Genomic DNA, 17,514 nt, shown 5'->3' on the forward strand with positions numbered 1-17,514 from the left:
TGACTCCAGGATAGTATGTTGCCTCCCTGGTGCAAGGGTCAAGGATGTCTCAGAGCAGCTGCAGAACATTTTGGAAGGGGAGGGTGAACATCCAGTTGTCGTGGTGCATATAGGTACCAACGTTATAGGTAAAAAAGGGGATGAGGTCCTAAAAGCTGAATATAGGGAGTTAGGAGATAAATTAAAAAATATGGCCTCAAAGGTAGTAATCTCAGGATTGCTACCAGTGCCAAGTGCTAGTCAGAGTAGAAATAGAAGGATATTTCAGATGAATATGTGGCTAGAGGAATGGTGCAAGGGGGAGGGATTCAAATTGCTGGGACATTGGAACCGGTTCTGGGGGAGGTGGGACCAGTACAACCAGACGGTTTGCACCTGGGCAGGACCGGGACCAATGCCCTAGGGGGAATGTTTGCTAGTGCTCCGGGGGAGGGTTTAAACTAAAATGGCAGGGGGTTGGGAACCTAAGCAGGGAGACCTCACAGCGTCGGCGGGAATCTCGAGCGGCAGAGCGGGGCTATAAAAGGCCCCAGAGACCAGGTAAGGCCTCATAGCATTGGCGGGAATCTCGAGCGGCAGAGTGGGGCTATAAAAGGCCCCAGAGACCAGGTAAGGCCTCACAGCGTCGGCAGGAATCTCGAGCGGCAGAGCGGGGATATAAAAGGCCCCAGAGACCAGGTAAGGCCTCACAGCATCGGCGGGAATCTCGAGCGGCAGAGCAGGGCTATAAAAGGCCCCAGAGACCAGGTAAGGCCTCACAGCGTCGGCGGGAATCTCGAGCGGCAGAGCGGGGCTATAAAAGGCCCCAGAGACCAGGTAAGGCCTCACAGCGTCGGCGGGAATCTCGAGCGGCAGAGCGGGGCTATAGAAGTCCCAGAGACCAGGTAAGGCGTACCAGTCTCCGAACTCAGAACTCAGAGGGAAGGAGAGAGGTAAAAAGTAATCCAAGTGTGACGTCACCAGAAAGCGGGTAAGTGATTGGTTGGTAAGTATTTCTCCCTTTTTAAGCTTAAATCTCTTTGGTTTATAGTTTCTAAGGTGTGATATTCACCATCTAGAATCGGGTCAGAGGGTATTTAAGAATAATATTAATAAATTTAATTAATTACATAGAATGGGAGATCAGGTGATGTGTTGCTGCTGCAATATGTGGGAGCTGGTGGACACCATTGATGCTCACGGTGATCACATTTGCAGTAAGTGTTGGCTGCTCGAGGAATTCCGGCTCCATGTTGAAGAGCTGGAGTCCGAGCTTCAAACACTGAGACACATCAAGGAGGGGGAGAGTTACCTGGACTTTGTGTATCATGAGGTCTTCACACCAATTAGATTAATTAATTCAGATGTAGTCCGTGGCCAGGGTCAGGATGGTGTGACTAGAAGTGAGGCAGGTACGGAGATCCAGGAGGTAGTGTTGGAGGAGCCGCAGCCCTTGCACTTGTCCAACAGGTTCGAGGCACTTACTCCCTGTGAGGATGGGAACAGGGACTGTGGGGAGGATGAGCAACCTGGCCACAGCACCGTGGAGTGGGGGGCCATTCAAGTGGGGGGAGTTAAAAGAAATGTTGTAGTGGTAGGGGATAGTATCGTTAGGGGGATAGATAGAGTTCTTTGCAGCCGAGAGCGAGAGTCCCGAAGGCTTTGTTGCCTGCCCGGTGCCAGGGTTAAGGACATCTCCTCTGGACTGGAGAGAAACTTGGAGTGGGAGGGGGAGGATCCAGTTGTCGTGGTCCATGTTGGTACCAACGACATAGATAGGACAAGGAAGGAGGTTCTGCTGAGGGAGTTTGAGCAGCTAGGGGCCAAGTTAAAAAGCAGAACCACAAGGGTAATAATCTCTGGATTATTACCTGAGCCACGAGTGAATTTGACTAGGACAAATAAAATTAGAGAGTTAAATGCATGGCTCAAAGACTGGTGTGGGAGAAATGAGTTTTGCTTCCTGGGACACTGGCACCAGTACTGGGGCAGGAGGGAGCTGGTCCATTGGGATGGGCTTCACTTGGCCAGTGCTGGGACTAGAGTCCTGGTGGATCATATAACTAGGGCTGTAGAGAGGGCTTTAAACTAACTAGTGGGGGGGAGGTTCCTAGAGAGCAAATAATAAAAATGCCAACAGAGAAGGTCATAGACTTAGGTAGCAGTGGGGAAATTAAAAACCAGAGCGTGTCAGGAAGGGGCAGAAGGTATGGAGTAAAAGGTAAAGTAATAAAAAGGGCAAAAGCAGGAACTAAGTGTCACAAAACATATTTGAAAGTTCTCTATCTGAATGCACGTAGCATTCGTAACAAAATAGATGAGTTAATAGCACAAATAACTACAAATGGTAATGATCTTGTGGCCATTACAGAAACATGGCTGCAGGGTGACAATGCCTGGGAATTAAACATACCAGGTTATTTAACGATCAGGAAGGACAGGCAGGAAGGAAGGGGAGGTGGGGTGGCTATGTTAATAAAGGAAGGAATCATTGTAATACAGAGAAATGATATTGGGTCAAAAGATCAGGATAATGAAACAGATTGGGTGGAGGTAAGGAATAATAAGGGGAAAAAAACACTACTGGGCATAGTCTATAGGCCTCCGAACAGTGGCAACTCTGTTGGACGGAGTATCAATCAGGAAATAGTTGAGGCTTGTAATAAGGGAACATCTATAATTATGGGGGATTTTAACTATCATATTAATTGGACAAATCAAATTGGGCAGGGCTGCCTTGAGGATGAGTTCATTGAGTGTATTAGGGATGGGTTTCTTGAGCAGTATGTAACTGAACCGACCAGGGGGCAAGCAACCTTAGATCTGGTCCTGTGTAACGAGACAGGATTAATTAAAAATGTCCTAGTAAAGGATCCCATTGGAATGAGTGACCATAACATGGTTGAATTCCATATTCAATTAGAGGGTGAGAAGGTTGGATCTCAAACAAGCGTGCTGAACTTGAATAAAGGAAACTATGAAGGTATGAGAGCGGAATTGAGTCGAGTGGATTGGGAAAATAGATTAAAGGGTAAGACGATACATGATCAGTGGTGTACATTTAAGGAGTTATTTTACAACTTCCAAAAAAAATATATTCCACTGAGAAGAAAAGGGTGTAAAAGAAAAGACAGCCATCCGTGGCTAAGTAAAGAAATAAAGGATAGTATTCGACTAAAAACAAGGGCATATAAGGTAGCCAAATCTAGTGGGATGATAGAGGATTGGGAAAACTTTAAAAGACAGCAAAAAATAACAAAAAGATTGATTAAGAAAGGGAAGATAGATTATGAAAGTAAATTAGCAAAAAATATAAAAACAGATAGTAAGAGTTTTTATAGTTATATAAAAAGAAAAAGGGTGGCTAAAGTAAATGTTGGTCCCTTAGAGGATGAGACCGGGAAATTAATGGTGGGAAATATGGAGATGGCAAAAACACTGAATGAATATTTTATATCAGTCTTTACAGTAGAAGACACTAAGAATATCCCAACACTGGACAAACAGGGGGCTATGGGGGGGAGGAGCTAAACACGATCAAAATCACTAAGGAAGTGGTACTCGGTAAAATAATGGGACTCAAGGCGGATAAATCACCTGGACCTGATGGCTTACATCCTAGGGTCTTGAGGGAAGTGGCGGTAGGGATTGTGGATGCATTGGTAATAATTTTCCAAAACTCCCTGGACTCGGCAAAGGTCCCGGCAGACTGGAAAACTGCTAATGTAACACCCTTATTTAAAAAGGGCAGTAGACAGAAGGCTGGAAACTATAGACCGGTTAGCCTAACATCTGTGGTAGGTAAAATTTTGGAGTCCATTATTAAGGAGACAGTAACAGGACATTTGGATAATCATCATTTAATAGGACAAAGTCAGCATGGTTTTATGAAGGGGAAGTCATGTTTGACAAATTTGCTGGAGTTCTTTGAGGAAGTAACATATAGGGTGGATAAAGGGGAACCAGTGGACGTAGTGTATTTAGACTTCCAAAAGGCATTTGACAAGGTGCCACACAAAAGATTATTGCTTAAGATAAAAAATCACGGGATTGGGGGTAATATTCTGGCATGGATAGAGGATTGGCTATCTAACAGAAGGCAGAGAGTTGGGATAAATGGTTCATTCTCAGACTGGCAATTAGTAACTAGTGGTGTTCCGCAGGGGTCAGTGCTGGGTCCCCAACTCTTTACAATCTATATTAATGATTTGGAGGAGGGGACCGAGTGTAACATATCAAAGTTTGCAGATGATACTAAGATGGGAGGGACAGTAGTGAGTGAGGAGGACATAAAAAACCTGCAAGGGGACATAGGCAGGCTAAGTAAGTGGGCAGAGATTTGGCAGATGGAATACAATACTGGAAAGTGTGAGGTTATGCACTTTGGCAGGAAAAATCGTAGAGCAAGTTATTATCTTAATGGCAAGAAACTGGAAAGTACTGAAGTACAAAGGGATCTGGGGGTCCTGGTGCACGAAACTCAAAAGGTTAGTATGCAGGTGCAGCAAGCGAATAAGAAGGCCAATGGAATGTTGGCTTTCATTGCTAGGGGGATAGAATATAAAAATAGGGAGGTATTGCTTCAGTTGTACAAGGTATTGGTGAGACCGCACCTGGAATATTGCATACAGTTTTGGTGTCCATACTTAAGAAAGGACATACTTGCTCTCGAGTCAGTACAAAGAAAGTTCACTCGGTTAATCCCGGGGATGAGGGGATGGACATATGAGGAGAGGTTGAGTAGATTGGGACTGTACTCATTGGAGTTCAGAAGAATGAGAGGCGATCTTATTGAAACATATAAGATTGTGAAGGGGTTGGATCAGATGGATGCGGGGAGGATGTTCCCAATGATGGGTGAAACTAGAACTAGGGGGCATAGTCTTAGAATAAGGGGCTGCTCTTTCAAAACTGAGATGAGGAGGAACTACTTCACTCAGAGGGTGGTAGGTCCATGGAATATGCTGCCCCAAAAAGCTGTAGAAGCTGCATCATTACATAAATTTAAAACAGAAATAGACAGTTTCCTAGAAGTAAAGGGAATTAAGGATTACGGGGAGCGGACAGGAATTTGGATATGAGTCTAGGTTCGGATCGGTCATGGCCCTGTGGGTAGCGGAGTGGGCCCAGGGGCCGTGTAGCCTGATCCTGCTCCTATTTCATGTGTCTAATTCTGTTAGATTCAGGAGATGGTTCTGTGATAGTGGATTGGCGGTTAGGATCAGATCAGCCATGATCTTATTGAATGGCGCAGCAGGCTCGAGGGGCCGATTGGCCTACTCCTGCTCCTATTTCTTATGTTCTTATGAAAGGCAAACAAGGATAGAAGCAAAAGACAGGAAGGAGAAAAACAAAGCTGGCAGTCAGAGAAATCAAGGGTTTAAATCAAACATGGCCACAGTAAATAATAATTCTAAATGTGTAAGAGTGTTAAAAAAACAAGCCTGAAGGCTTTGTGTCTTAATGCGAGGAACATTTGTAATAGGGTGGATGAATTCGCTGCCCAAATAGAGGTCAACGGATATGATATGATTGAGATTACGGAAACATGGCTCCAGGGTGACCAAGGCTGGGAACTCAACATCCAGGGGTATTCAATATTCAGGAAAGATAGCCAAAAAGGAAAAGGAGGTGGGGTAGCATTGCTGATTCAAGAGGGGATTAACACAATTGAAAGGAATGATATTAGCTCTGATGATGTGGAATCTGTATGGGTAGAATTGAGAAATACCAAGGGGCAGAAAACATTAGTGGGAGTGGTATACAGACCTCCAAACAGTAATGCAGAGGTTGGGGATGGCATTAAAAGGGAAATTAGAGATGCGTGCAATAAGGGCACAGCAGTTATCATGGGTGACTTTAATCTACATATAGATTGGGCTAACCAAATTAGTAACCGTACTGTGGAGGAGGAATTCCTGGAGTGTATACGGGATGGTTTCCTGGAACAATATGTCGAGGATCCAACTAGAGACCAGGCCACCTTAGACTGGGTATTATGTAATGAGAAAGGATTAATTAGCAATCTTGTTGTGTGAGGCCCCTTGGGTTGGAGCGATCATAAAATGATAGAATTCTTCATTAAGGTGGAGAGTGAAGTAGCTGACTCAGAGACTTGGGTCCTGAATATAAATAAAGGAAACTATGATGGTCATAGAGTCATAGAGTAATACAGCACGGATAGAGGCCCTTCGGCCCATCGTGTCCGCGCCGGCCATCAAGCCCTGTCTAATCTAATCCCATATTCCAGCATTTGGCCCGTAGCCTTGTATGCTATGGCATTTCAAGTGCACATCCAAATGCTTCTTAAATGTTGTGAGGGTTTCTGCCTCCACAACCCTTTCAGGCAGTGAGTTCCAGACTCCAACCACCCTCTGGGTGAAAAAGTTCTTTCTCAAATCCCCTCTAAACCTCCCGCCCTTTACCTTGAATCTATGCCCCCTAGTTATTGACCCCTCTACTAAGGGAAAAAGCTCCTCAGCATCCATCCTATCTATGCCCCTCATAATTTTGTACACCTCAATCATGTCCCCCCTCAGCCTCCTCAGCTCCAAGGAAAACAAACCCAACCTGCCCAGTCTCTCTTCATAGCTGAAGCGCTCCAGCCCTGGTAACATCCTGGTGAACCTCCTCTGCACCCTCTCTAACGCGATCACATCCTTCCTGTAGTGTGGCGACCAGAACTGCACACAATATTCCAGCTGTGGCCTAACCAGTGTTTTATACAGCTCCATCATAACCTCCTTGCTCTTATATTCAATGCCTCGGCTAATGAAGGCAAGTATCCCATATGCCTTTTTTACCACCTTATCCACCTGTTCCGCCGCCTTCAGGGATCTGTGTACTTGCACACCCAGATCCCTCTGACCCTCCGTCTTGCCTAGGGTCTTTCCATTCATTGTGTATTCCTTTGCCTTGTTAGTCCCCCCAAAGTGCATCACCTCGCACTTTTCCGGGTTAAATTCCATTTGCCACTGTTCCGCCCATCTGACCAACCCATCTATATCGTCCTGCAGACTGAGGCTACCCTCCTCGCTATTTACCACCCTACCAATTTTTGTATCATCCGCGAACTTACTGATCATACCCTTTACATTCATATCCAAGTCATTAATGTAGACCACAAACAGCAAGGGACCCAGCACCGATCCCTGTGGTACCCCACTGGCCACAGGCTTCCAGTCACAAAAACAACCTTCGACCATCACCCTCTGCCTTCTGCCACTAAGCCAGTTTTGTATCCAATGTGCCAAGGCACCCTGGATTCCATGGGCTCTTACCTTCTTGACCAGTCTCCTGTGCGGGACTTTATCGAAGGCCTTACTGAAATCCATGTATACCACATCCACTGCGTTACCCTCATCCACACACCTAGTCACCCCCTCAAAAAATTCAATCAAATTAGTCAGACATGATCTTCCCTTGACAAAGCCATGTTGACTATCCCTGATTAATCCTTGCCTCTCCAAGTGGAGACAAATTTTGTCCCTCAGGATTTTTTCCAATAATTTTCCTACCACTGATGTTAGGCTCACTGGCCTGTAGTTCCCCGGTTTTTCCCTACTACCCTTCTTGAATAATGGTACTACATTAGCGGTTCTCCAGTCCTCTGGCACATCCCCTGTGGCCAGAGAGGTCCTGAATATATGTGTTAGAGCCCCCGCAATCTCCTCCTTTGCCTCACACAGCAGCCTGGGATACATTTCATCCGGGCCTGGGGATTTATCCATTTTTAGGCCAGCTAAAACCGCCAATACCTCCTCCCGCTCGATGTTAATATGTTCGAGCATATCACAGTCCCCCCGCCCTATTTCTATGTCTACATCGTCCTTCTCCATAGTGAAAACAGATGCAAAAAATTCATTTAGAACCCCTCCTACATCTTCCGGCTCCACACACAGATTGCCACTTTTGTCCCTAATGGGCCCTATTTTTTCCCCAGTTATCCTCTTACCCTTAATATACTTATAAAACATCTTCGGATTTTCCTTTATTTTGCTTGCCAGTGTTATTTCATGGCCCCTCCTTGATCTCCTAATTTCTTTTTTAAGTATCCCCCTGCACTTTTTGTACTCCTCTAGGGCTTCCTCCGTCTTTAGCCTTTTGTATCTACCAAAAGCCCTCCTTTTTTTCCTAATCCATTCTCGTATATCCCCTGACATCCAAGGTTCCCTGTGGTTTTTGGAACCACCCTTGACCTTTACGGGAACATGTTGCCATTGTATGATCTCAATCTCCCTTCTGAAAGCCTCCCATTGCTCCGATGCAGATTTTCCTACAAGTAGCTGATCCCAGTCCATTTTGGCCAGATCCTGCCTTATCCTATTAAAATCGGCCTTCCCCCAATTTAGAACCTTTATTTCCGGCCCATCCCTGTCCTTTTCCATGGCCACCTTAAATCTTACCATATTATGGTCACTATCACCAAAGTGCTCACCTATTAGCACTTTTTCCACTTGGCCGGCCACATTCCCTAGAATTAGGTCCAGTACCGCCCCCTCTCTTGTAGGACTTTCTACATGCTGGCTCAAAAAGCTCTCCTGGATGCACTTTAAGAATTCTACACCCTCTGAGCCTTTCACACTCTGACTATCCCAGTTAATATTGGGGAAGTTGAAATCCCCCATTATTATTACCCTATTATTTGCACATTTCTCTGAGATTTGCCTACATATCTGTTCCTCTATCTCCCCCTGACTGTTTGGAGGCCTATAGTACACTCCCAGCAAAGTGCTTGCCCCCTTTTTGTTTTTAAGCTCCACCCATATGGCCTCATTAGAGGACCCTGCTAATATATCATCCCTCCTTACTGCAGTAATTGACTCCTTAATTAATATTGCGACACCCCCTCCTCTTATACCTCCCCCTCTGTCTCGCCTGAAGATTCTGTACCCCGGAATATTGAGCTGCCAGTCTTGCCCTTCCCTCAACCATGTCTCCGTGATAGCAACAATATCATACTCCCATGTGTTTATCAACACCTTCATTTCATCCACCTTATTCGCAAGACTCCTTGCATTAAAATAGATGCCATCCAGCCTTGCCCTTATATATTTGCCCTGTCTACCAAGCTGACTTGTTTTTTTCTCTATAATTGGCAGCACATCCCCCCCTATTTCAGCTCCCCTCTGTATCCCATCCCCCTGCCAAGTTAGTTTAAGCCCCCCCCAACAGTGCTAGCAAACCTCCCCGCAAGGATATTTGTCCCGCTCTGGTTCAGGTGCAACCCGTCCGACTTGTACAAGTCCCACCTTTCCCAGAAGCAGGCCCAGTGATCCAGGAAAGTAAAACCCTCCCCCCTACACCAACTCTTTAGCCACGCATTCATCTGCTCTATCCTCCCATTCCTATACTTACTAGCACATGGCACTGGGAGTAATCCAGAGATTACAACCTTTGAGGTCCTGCTCTTTAATCTGTTACCTAGCTCCCTAAATTCTTGATGCAGGACCTCATCCCTCTTTTTACCTATGTCGTTGGTACCAATGTGGACCACGACCATTGGCTGTTCACCCTCCCCCTCCAGAATGCCCTGCAGCCGCTCAGTGACATCCTTGACCCTGGCACCAGGGAGGCAACAAACCATCCTGGATTCACGTCTACGGCCACAGAAACGCCTATCTGTTCCCCTTACTATAGAATCCCCTACCACTATTGCTCTCCCACTCTTTTTCCCCCCTTCCTGGGCAGCAGGAGCACCCCCAGTGCCAGGAAGTTGGCTGCTGCTGCCTTCCCCTGGTGAGTCATCCCCCTCAACAGTATCCAAAGCGGTATACTTGTTTGAAAGGGGGATGCCCGCAGGGGTTCCCTGCACTACCTGCCTGCCTTTGTTGCTCCGCCTGATGGTCACCCCCTGTGCTGCCCTGCCCTGAGGCGTGAACAACTCGCTAAACGTGCTATCCACGAGCCTCTCAGCATCGTGCATGCTCCAAAATTCATCCACCTGCAGCTCGAGCGCCGCAATGCGGTCTGCAAGTAGCTGCAGCTGGATGCATTTCCCGCACACATGGTCGTCAGGGACACTGGCAGCTTCCCTGATTTCCCACATGGAGCAAGAGGAGCAGAACACGGGTCTGAGCTCTCCTCCCATGACTTACTCCTTTAATTAATTAAAAAATTTATTCAATACCCCAGTTACAGGTATACTCTAGGGCGCTTTATTTACCAACTGTCCCCACTACACCACAGAAATGTAACACCACAGAATTCAAGCTTGTATTGAAAAGAGAGAAATACTCACCAACCAATCACTTACCTGCTCCCTGGTGACGTCACACTTGGATTACTTTTTACCTCTCTCCTCTGCTGTTGATTTGGTATGCCTCTGCCTTGGCGCCGGTTTTTATACCGGGCTCACCTCCTCCGCTGCTGCTCTCCCCCGAACTGGTCGGGCCTCTGCCTTGGCGCTGGTTTTTATACCGGGCTCACCTCCTCCGCTGCTGCTCTCCCCCGAACTGGTCGGGCCTCTTCCTTGGCACCGGTTTTTATACCGGGCTCACCTCCTCCGCTGCTGCTCTCCCCCGAACTGGTCGGGCCTCTGCCTTGGCGCCGGTTTTTATACCGGGCTCACCTCCTCCGCTGCTGCTCTCCCCCGAACTGGTCGGGCCTCTGCCTTGGCGCCGGTTTTTATACCGGGCTCACCTCCTCCGCTGCTGCTCTCCCCCGAACTGGTCGGGCCTCTGCCTTGGCGCCGGTTTTTATACCGGGCTCACCTCCTCCGCTGCTGCTCTCCCCCGAACTGGTATGAGGTGCGAGTTGGGTAGGATTGATTGGGGAATGTTACTCAAAGGGTTGATGGTGGATAGGCATGGCAAACATTCAAAGATCACATGGATGAACTACAGAATTTGTTCATCCCTGTTTGGCATAAAAATAAAACAAAAAAGGTGACTCAATCATGGCTAACAAGGGAAATTAGGGATACCATAAGATCCAAGGAGAGGACATATAAATTGGCCAGAAAAAGCAGTAAACCCGAAGATTGCGAGCAGTTTAGGATTCAGCAAAGGAGGACAAAGGGATTAATTAAGAGGGGGAATATAGAGTATGAGAGTAAGCTTGCAGGGAACATAAAAACTGACTGTAAAAGCTTTTATAGATATGTGAAGAGAAAAAGATTGGTGAAGTCAAGCGTAGGTCCCTTGCAGTCAGAATCAGGGGAATTTATAATGGGGAACAAAGAAATGGCAGACCAATTAAATACATACTTTGGTTCTGTCTTCACAAAGGAGGACACAAACAACCTCCCAGAGATGTTGGGGAACATAGGGTCTAATGAGAGGGAGGAACTGAAAGAAATCAGTATTTGTAGAGAAATGGTGTTCGGGAAATTGAAGTGATTGAAGGCGGATAAATCCCCAGGGCCTGATAATCTACATCCTAGGGTACATAACGAAGTGGCCCTAGAAATAGTAGATGCATTGCTGGTCATCTTCCAAAATTCGATAGACTCTGGAACAGTTCCCATGGATTGGAGGGTAGCTAATGTTACCCCACTATTCAAAAAGGGTGGTAGAGAGAAAGCGGGGAATTATAGACTGGTAAGCCTGACATTGGTAGTGGGGAAAATGCTATAGTCCATTATAAAAGATGTAATAGCAGAGCACTTGGAAAGCACTGGCAAGATCGGACAAAGTCAACATGGATTTACAAAAGGTAAATCGTGCTTGACTAATCTACTGGAATTTTTTGAGGATGTAACTGGTAGAATAGATAAGGGAGAACCAGTGGATGTGGTGTATTTGGACTTTCAGAAGGCTTTTGATAAGGTCCCGCATAAGAGATTAGCGTGTAAAGTTAAGGCACATGGGATTGGGGGCAAGGTGCTGACTTGGATAGAGAACTGGTTGGCAGACAGGAAACAAAGTGTTGGAATAAACGGGTCTTTTTCCGAGTGGCAGGCAGTGACTAGTGGGTTACCACAGGGATCAGTCTTAGGACCCCAGCTATTCACAATATATATAAATGAACTAGACGAGGGAACTAGATGTAATATCTCCAAGTTTGCAGACAACACAAAGCTGGGTGGGCGTGTGTGCTGTGAGGAGGATGCCAAGAAACTCCAGTATGATTTGGACAGGTTGCGTGATTGGACAGATGCAGGCAGATGCAGTATAATGTGGATAAATGCGAGGTTATCCACTTTGGTGGCAAAAACAGGAAGGCAGATTATTATCTGAACAGCAATAAAATGGGAGAAGGGGAAGTGCAACAAGACCTGGGTGTCTTTGTGCAGCAGTCGCTGAAGGCAAGCATGCAGGTGCAGCAAGTGGTTAAGAAGGCAAATGGTATGTTGGCCTTTGTAGCGAGAGGGTTCGAGTACAGGAACAAGGATGTCTTGCTGCATTTGTACAGGGCCTTGGTGAGACCACACCTTGAGCATTGTGTGCAGTTTTGGTCGCTTTATCTGAGGAAGGATATGCTTGCCATGGAGGGAGTGCAGCGAAGATTCACCAGACTGTTACCTGGGATGGCAGAAATGATGTATGAGGAGAGATTGGGTCGATTGGGCTTATACTCATTGGAGTTTAGAAGAATGAGAGGGGATGTCATTGAAACGTATAAAATTCTAACAGGACTAGACAGACTAGATGTAGGAAGGATGCTCCCAATGGCGGGGGAGTCCAGAACCAGGGGCCACAGTCTAAGGATAAGGGGTAAGCCATTTAGGAATGAGATTAGGAGGAATTTCTTCAATCAGAGAGTGGTGAACCTGTGGAATTCTCTACCACAGAGGGCAGTGGAGGCCAGTTCATTAAATGTATCCAAGAAGGAGTTGGATATATTTCTTAAGGCTAAAGGGATCAAGGGAAATGGGAAGAAAGCAGGGACAGGGTACTGAATTTGGATGATCAGCCATAATCTCATTGAATGGCGGAGCAGGCTCGAGGGGCCAAATGGCCTACTCCTGCTCCTATCTTCTATGTTTCTATGTTTCTATGTGAGTCAGACAGACAGGAGAACAGAAAGGAGCAATGTAGAGAAGCAGAGTGAAGGGCCGAGAAAAAGGAATCGGAGCGAATGCTGAGACACCAATGAGTGAAGGTGGTTGAGGATCAGAGCGTGGAATTGAGAAAGGGATAGCAGGAGAGAAACAACAAGGCAGGGGGAAGGAAAGGGGAGAGGATGAGAAAGGATGAGAAAAAGGGGGAGAAGCCGTGAGATAGCTACAGGCAGTAGTACAACATTATTATTTTAATTTGGAGTCTGAACAACGCGGAAGATGAACGACTTGTTCTGAGACTGAGAAGTGGCCATTATTTGGATGCAATCAACTGGATTGGGAGAAAGATCCTGGTTTGGCGAGAACATTTTGTGGTGCATCTCAAGGAAAAGGCTCATATTGTGGGGATGTTGGCTGATGACTGCACGGTGTCCAGTTCCATTTTCAGCTCCCCAGATAATGAAGCAGCCCCTGCCCGCCTGCAGCAAGACCCGGAGAAATTCCAGGCTTGGGCTGATAAGTGGCAAGTAACATTCGCGCCACACAAGTGCCAGCACCGCCCACATCCCGTAAATGAATAAAAAAATCCGATTACGCAATAATAATCACACTTGCATTGATAAGAAAAGCTGAATTTGTACAGCGCCCTGCCATACCATCGCAACATATCAAAATGCTTTCAGTTACTTTCTGGAGCACAACCACTGTTGTTATGAAAGCGGGTGTAGCAGTCGCTTGCTGCCAGGAACCTCCAACAGACGGCTGAAATCGAATCAAGAGTTTCGCCTGGAATCTACCACTCCCGCCCTAACTTCGGCAGGAAAAATATACAGCCGATCTTCCACCAGCATTGAAGGTGGCAGGGCAGGTGAAGACAGCGGATACAAAAGCATGCGGGACCTGGGCTTCAGAAGTAGAGGCATAGAGACAAAAGCAAGGAAGCTATGATGAACATTTATAAAACACTGGTTCGCCTTCAACTGGAGTATTGTGTCCAATTCTGGGCACAACACTTTAGGAAGGATGTGAAGGCCTTAGACTGGGTGCAGAAAAGATTTACAAGAATGGTTCCACGGGTAAGGGACTTCAGTTATGTGGATAGACTGGAGAAGTTGGGGTTGTTCTCCTTAGAGCAAAGAAGGGTGAGAGGAGATCTGATCGAGCTGTTCAAATTCATGAGGGGTCTAGACAGAGTAGATAGAGAGAAACTGTTCCCATTGGCGGAAGGGTCGAGAACCAGAGGACACAGATTTAAGGTGATTGGCAAAAGAACTAAAGACATGAGGATTTTTTTTTATGGCGCGAGTGGTTAGGATCTGGAATGCAGTGCCTGAAAGGGTGGCGGAGGCAGACTCAATCGTGGCTTTCAAAAGGGAATTGGATAATTACCTGAAGGAAAAAATGCAGGGCTACGGTGAAAGGGCGGGGGAGTGGGACTAGCTGAAGTGCTCTTGCAGAGAGCCGGCACGGGCTCGATGGGCCGAATGGCCTCCTTCTGTGCTGTAACCATTCGATGATTCTATGATTCTAAAGCTACGGCGGGAGATCGGGAGAACCTGGCGGAAATTTTGCCCCATTTGCGCTCAAGTCTAGAACATAGTGTAACTGTGCTTAGAGGAGGATGGACCGGTGCTAAGCACAGTTGCACCGCGATTTCATAGTTAGTGCGACAATTGTAAGTAAGCTGCAGAAATAAAACATGTTAACAGACGGCACCCATTAGCGTTTTTTGTGGTCACCTCAAATTAAATAATTTCCAATTCGAAACTGGAAAAAAAGTTCAGTTTCTGCAAAAGGTACAATTTAAATCGACCCTGTTCTCTAGCCCGTGGACGTTATCCGTAACGGGCATAAACCAATTAACTCACCCGTGCATGTTGCAAAGAGAATCAGCTGCATTAAGGTGAGCTGTTGAGTTAACAGCATCTTCGGTGCACACGCGGAGAGGTTGGAAAAATGAGTCCAGGGGCGAGCAAAGTTAGAAAGGAGAGCGGCGTCGTCAGCACCAGCCACATAGAGGGTGAATGGAATTATTTTGCGGTCTCCATGCTGACAACACAGGATGCACACACTTCAGTGTTACACAGAATTAAATGGTGTTCGTCTTTAAAGCCGCATTTTTTGTTCTAGCGTTCGGGAATTGTATAAAAAAATACAGTGTTGATGGTGTCTGATAAGTACACAGCAGAAGAAATGAGAGTCTGGTCGCTAGTACCAAGTATACTTGCTGCACTAACCGCGATTCTAATCTTAGACTGCAGATACAACCTCCCCCCAAACTGCATCTTGCTCAGTGACGTTTGCCTTGAAGATGAAGAAAGTTGAGGAAAGAGACGATTAGTTGGTTTGCAGACTAGTTGGTCCTGCTAATAGTTGATCTGCTAATCCTGGTTCTGTGAATTCAGCAACAGTTGTGAGCAAGGTAACACTTATGACGGTCTGCTGGGGCAAGTCACCGCCATGTGTCAGCCGTGAACCATCTAGACAGGAACCCAGCTCCTGTACAGCAGTGCATAACTGTGGCAACTTTCCACCACTTCACTCCAAACCAAGAGGCAGATGGAATCATGTTGGATGGTGAGACCTGCTGTCGATTTTTTTTTCTTATAATACTCCTGTGAGGCGTCATGGGACGTTTTACTACTTTAAAGGCACTATATAAATACAAGTTGTTGTTGTCTGAATACAAATCAGTTACTGAGTATGGTAATTTTTAAAAATTCGTTTATGGGATGTGGGCATCGCTGTCAAGGCCTGCATTTATTGCCCATCCCTAATTGCCCTTGAGAAGGTGGTGGTGAGCCGCCTTCTTGAACCGCTGCAGTCCGTGTGGTGAAGGTACTCCCACAGTGCTGTTAGGGAGGGAGTTCCAGGATTTTGACCCAGCGACGGTGAAGGAACGGATGATATATTTCTAAGTTAGGATGGTATATGATTTGGAGGGTTACTTGGGGGGTGGTGGTGTTCCCACGTGCCTGCTGCCCACGTCCTTCTAGGTGGAAGAGGTCGCGGGTTTGGGAGGTGCTGCCGAAGAAGCCTTGGCGAATTGCTACAGTTCATTTTGTAGACGGTGCCCACTGCAGCCACAGTACGCTGGTGGTGGAGGGAGTGAATGTTTAAGGTGGTGGATGGGGTGCCAATCAAGCGGGCTGCTTTGTCCTGGATGGTGCCGAGCTTCTTGAGTGTTGTTGGAACTGCACTCATCCAGGCAAGTGGAGAGTAATTCATCACACTCCTGACTTGTGCCTTGTAGATGGTGGAAAGGCTTTGGGGAGTCAGGTGAGACACTCGCCACAGAATTGACCTGCTCTTGTAATCACAGAGAAATCAATATGAGCCATTCTTTGTCGTTTTCTGCAGGCACAGTCGATCTCCAGAACCCAATCGCTTATCTTACTTCTGTTTATCGATCTACCTTGATACAGACGGACGGATGATTGACACGTATAATTCAGTTGTAAGTTGTCAATCCTTTGTTTCCCTGTGTATATCTAAGCAGTAAAGCACACCTACAGCTCGCATGCAAAGCTACTAGCCAAAGGTATAGAGCAATTCATGATCACTCACCCGTCTGTTGGTGTCTGGACGCACAATTTAAATTTGCCAATCTTTTGTTATATTGTTAAGCTGCCGAGTACATGAATTTTCTGTATTCCTGTTTAAAAAACACCCGCAACTGAAACGCATGCAAATTTTCAGTAAAAACAGTATATTTTATGGTGTACTTTGGGTCAGCAGCTTGTTAGGAGAGCAGTGAGAAAAGATGTAATCACCAGACTCTGATTCTGATGTCGTTTCCCGAGAATGACGGACAAAAGTCTCCACTAACTGCGGTATATAAGGGTCCTATTGAAATTAACTTAGACAGTGCCTACAGAATAGCGCTGCCTATAGTTTAATATATAGGAACAGAACATTTACAATCACATTGAAATGCTGCATTAAAATAACTGATGTGAGGAAATGTACCCTGGTGTGCAGTTCCCAGGTTGGGGTTAAGACATTGCCACCAGTTAGTGACATTGTTCTAATTTCCAATGTACATGAATGAACGGTGCAGCAAAATAGATCTCATTCGGCAAAAACTGCTGATCTATATCTAATTACACAACTTGGTAATTTGTGAATTAGAATGCACAATATTGCAAGAGGAGAGAGTGAAACATCTGTCAATTCAGACAAATATGATGTAGCGAATTTTCGGGAAAAAACAGGCACTATAATAAAACTACTATTCTCAGTGGAGTAGTAGAGGACCAGAGCCATCTAAGAATAAAGATGCACCGTTTGTTTTAAAAAGCTAGAGCTGTATTAAACCATTAAACGGATGTCTGATTCTGGGATTTTTATATACTGAATAAAAATCTGTGATGAATCTGTACAAGCCTTTGGTTAGGAAACAGTTAGAGTGCTGAATCCAACGTCGAGTATAACTATAGGGAAAGAATGCTGAAGTAATGGAAAAGTTGCATCTGAGGTTCATGGGATTGTATATGGAATAAAACGATATACTCATGATGCGAGATTAAAAGCGGCTTGCATTCACCGGGGTAGAGAATATTAAGGGCGTTCTTAAAAACATGGGAGAAGGT

The 17,514-nt window shown here is 46.0% G+C and overlaps 1 protein-coding gene across 2 annotated transcripts in view; it reads left to right on the plus strand.

Annotated features, from left to right (window-relative positions):
- Positions 1 to 15,004: 15,004 nt before the first annotated feature.
- Positions 15,005 to 17,514, plus strand: part of LOC147096005 (uncharacterized) — a 67,648-nt gene continuing 65,138 nt past the window's right edge. The window contains exons 1-2 of one of the 2 annotated variants that reach the window (XR_015074856.1): positions 15,005 to 15,499; positions 16,283 to 16,379. Coding sequence is in view for 1 of the 2 variants with exons in the window: in XM_085974971.1 (XP_085831097.1) it covers positions 15,354 to 15,499; positions 16,283 to 16,379 (243 nt within the window). In the remaining variant the exon portion in view is untranslated. The remainder of the gene's footprint in view (positions 15,500 to 16,282; positions 16,380 to 17,514) is intronic. The other variant, XM_085974971.1, reaches the window with a different exon arrangement.

This window comes from Somniosus microcephalus, unplaced genomic scaffold (genome assembly GCF_052327205.1).
Source record: "Somniosus microcephalus isolate GS21.2 unplaced genomic scaffold, FLI_Smic_1.0 unresolved_chr1, whole genome shotgun sequence".
Lineage (NCBI taxonomy): Eukaryota > Metazoa > Chordata > Chondrichthyes > Squaliformes > Somniosidae > Somniosus > Somniosus microcephalus.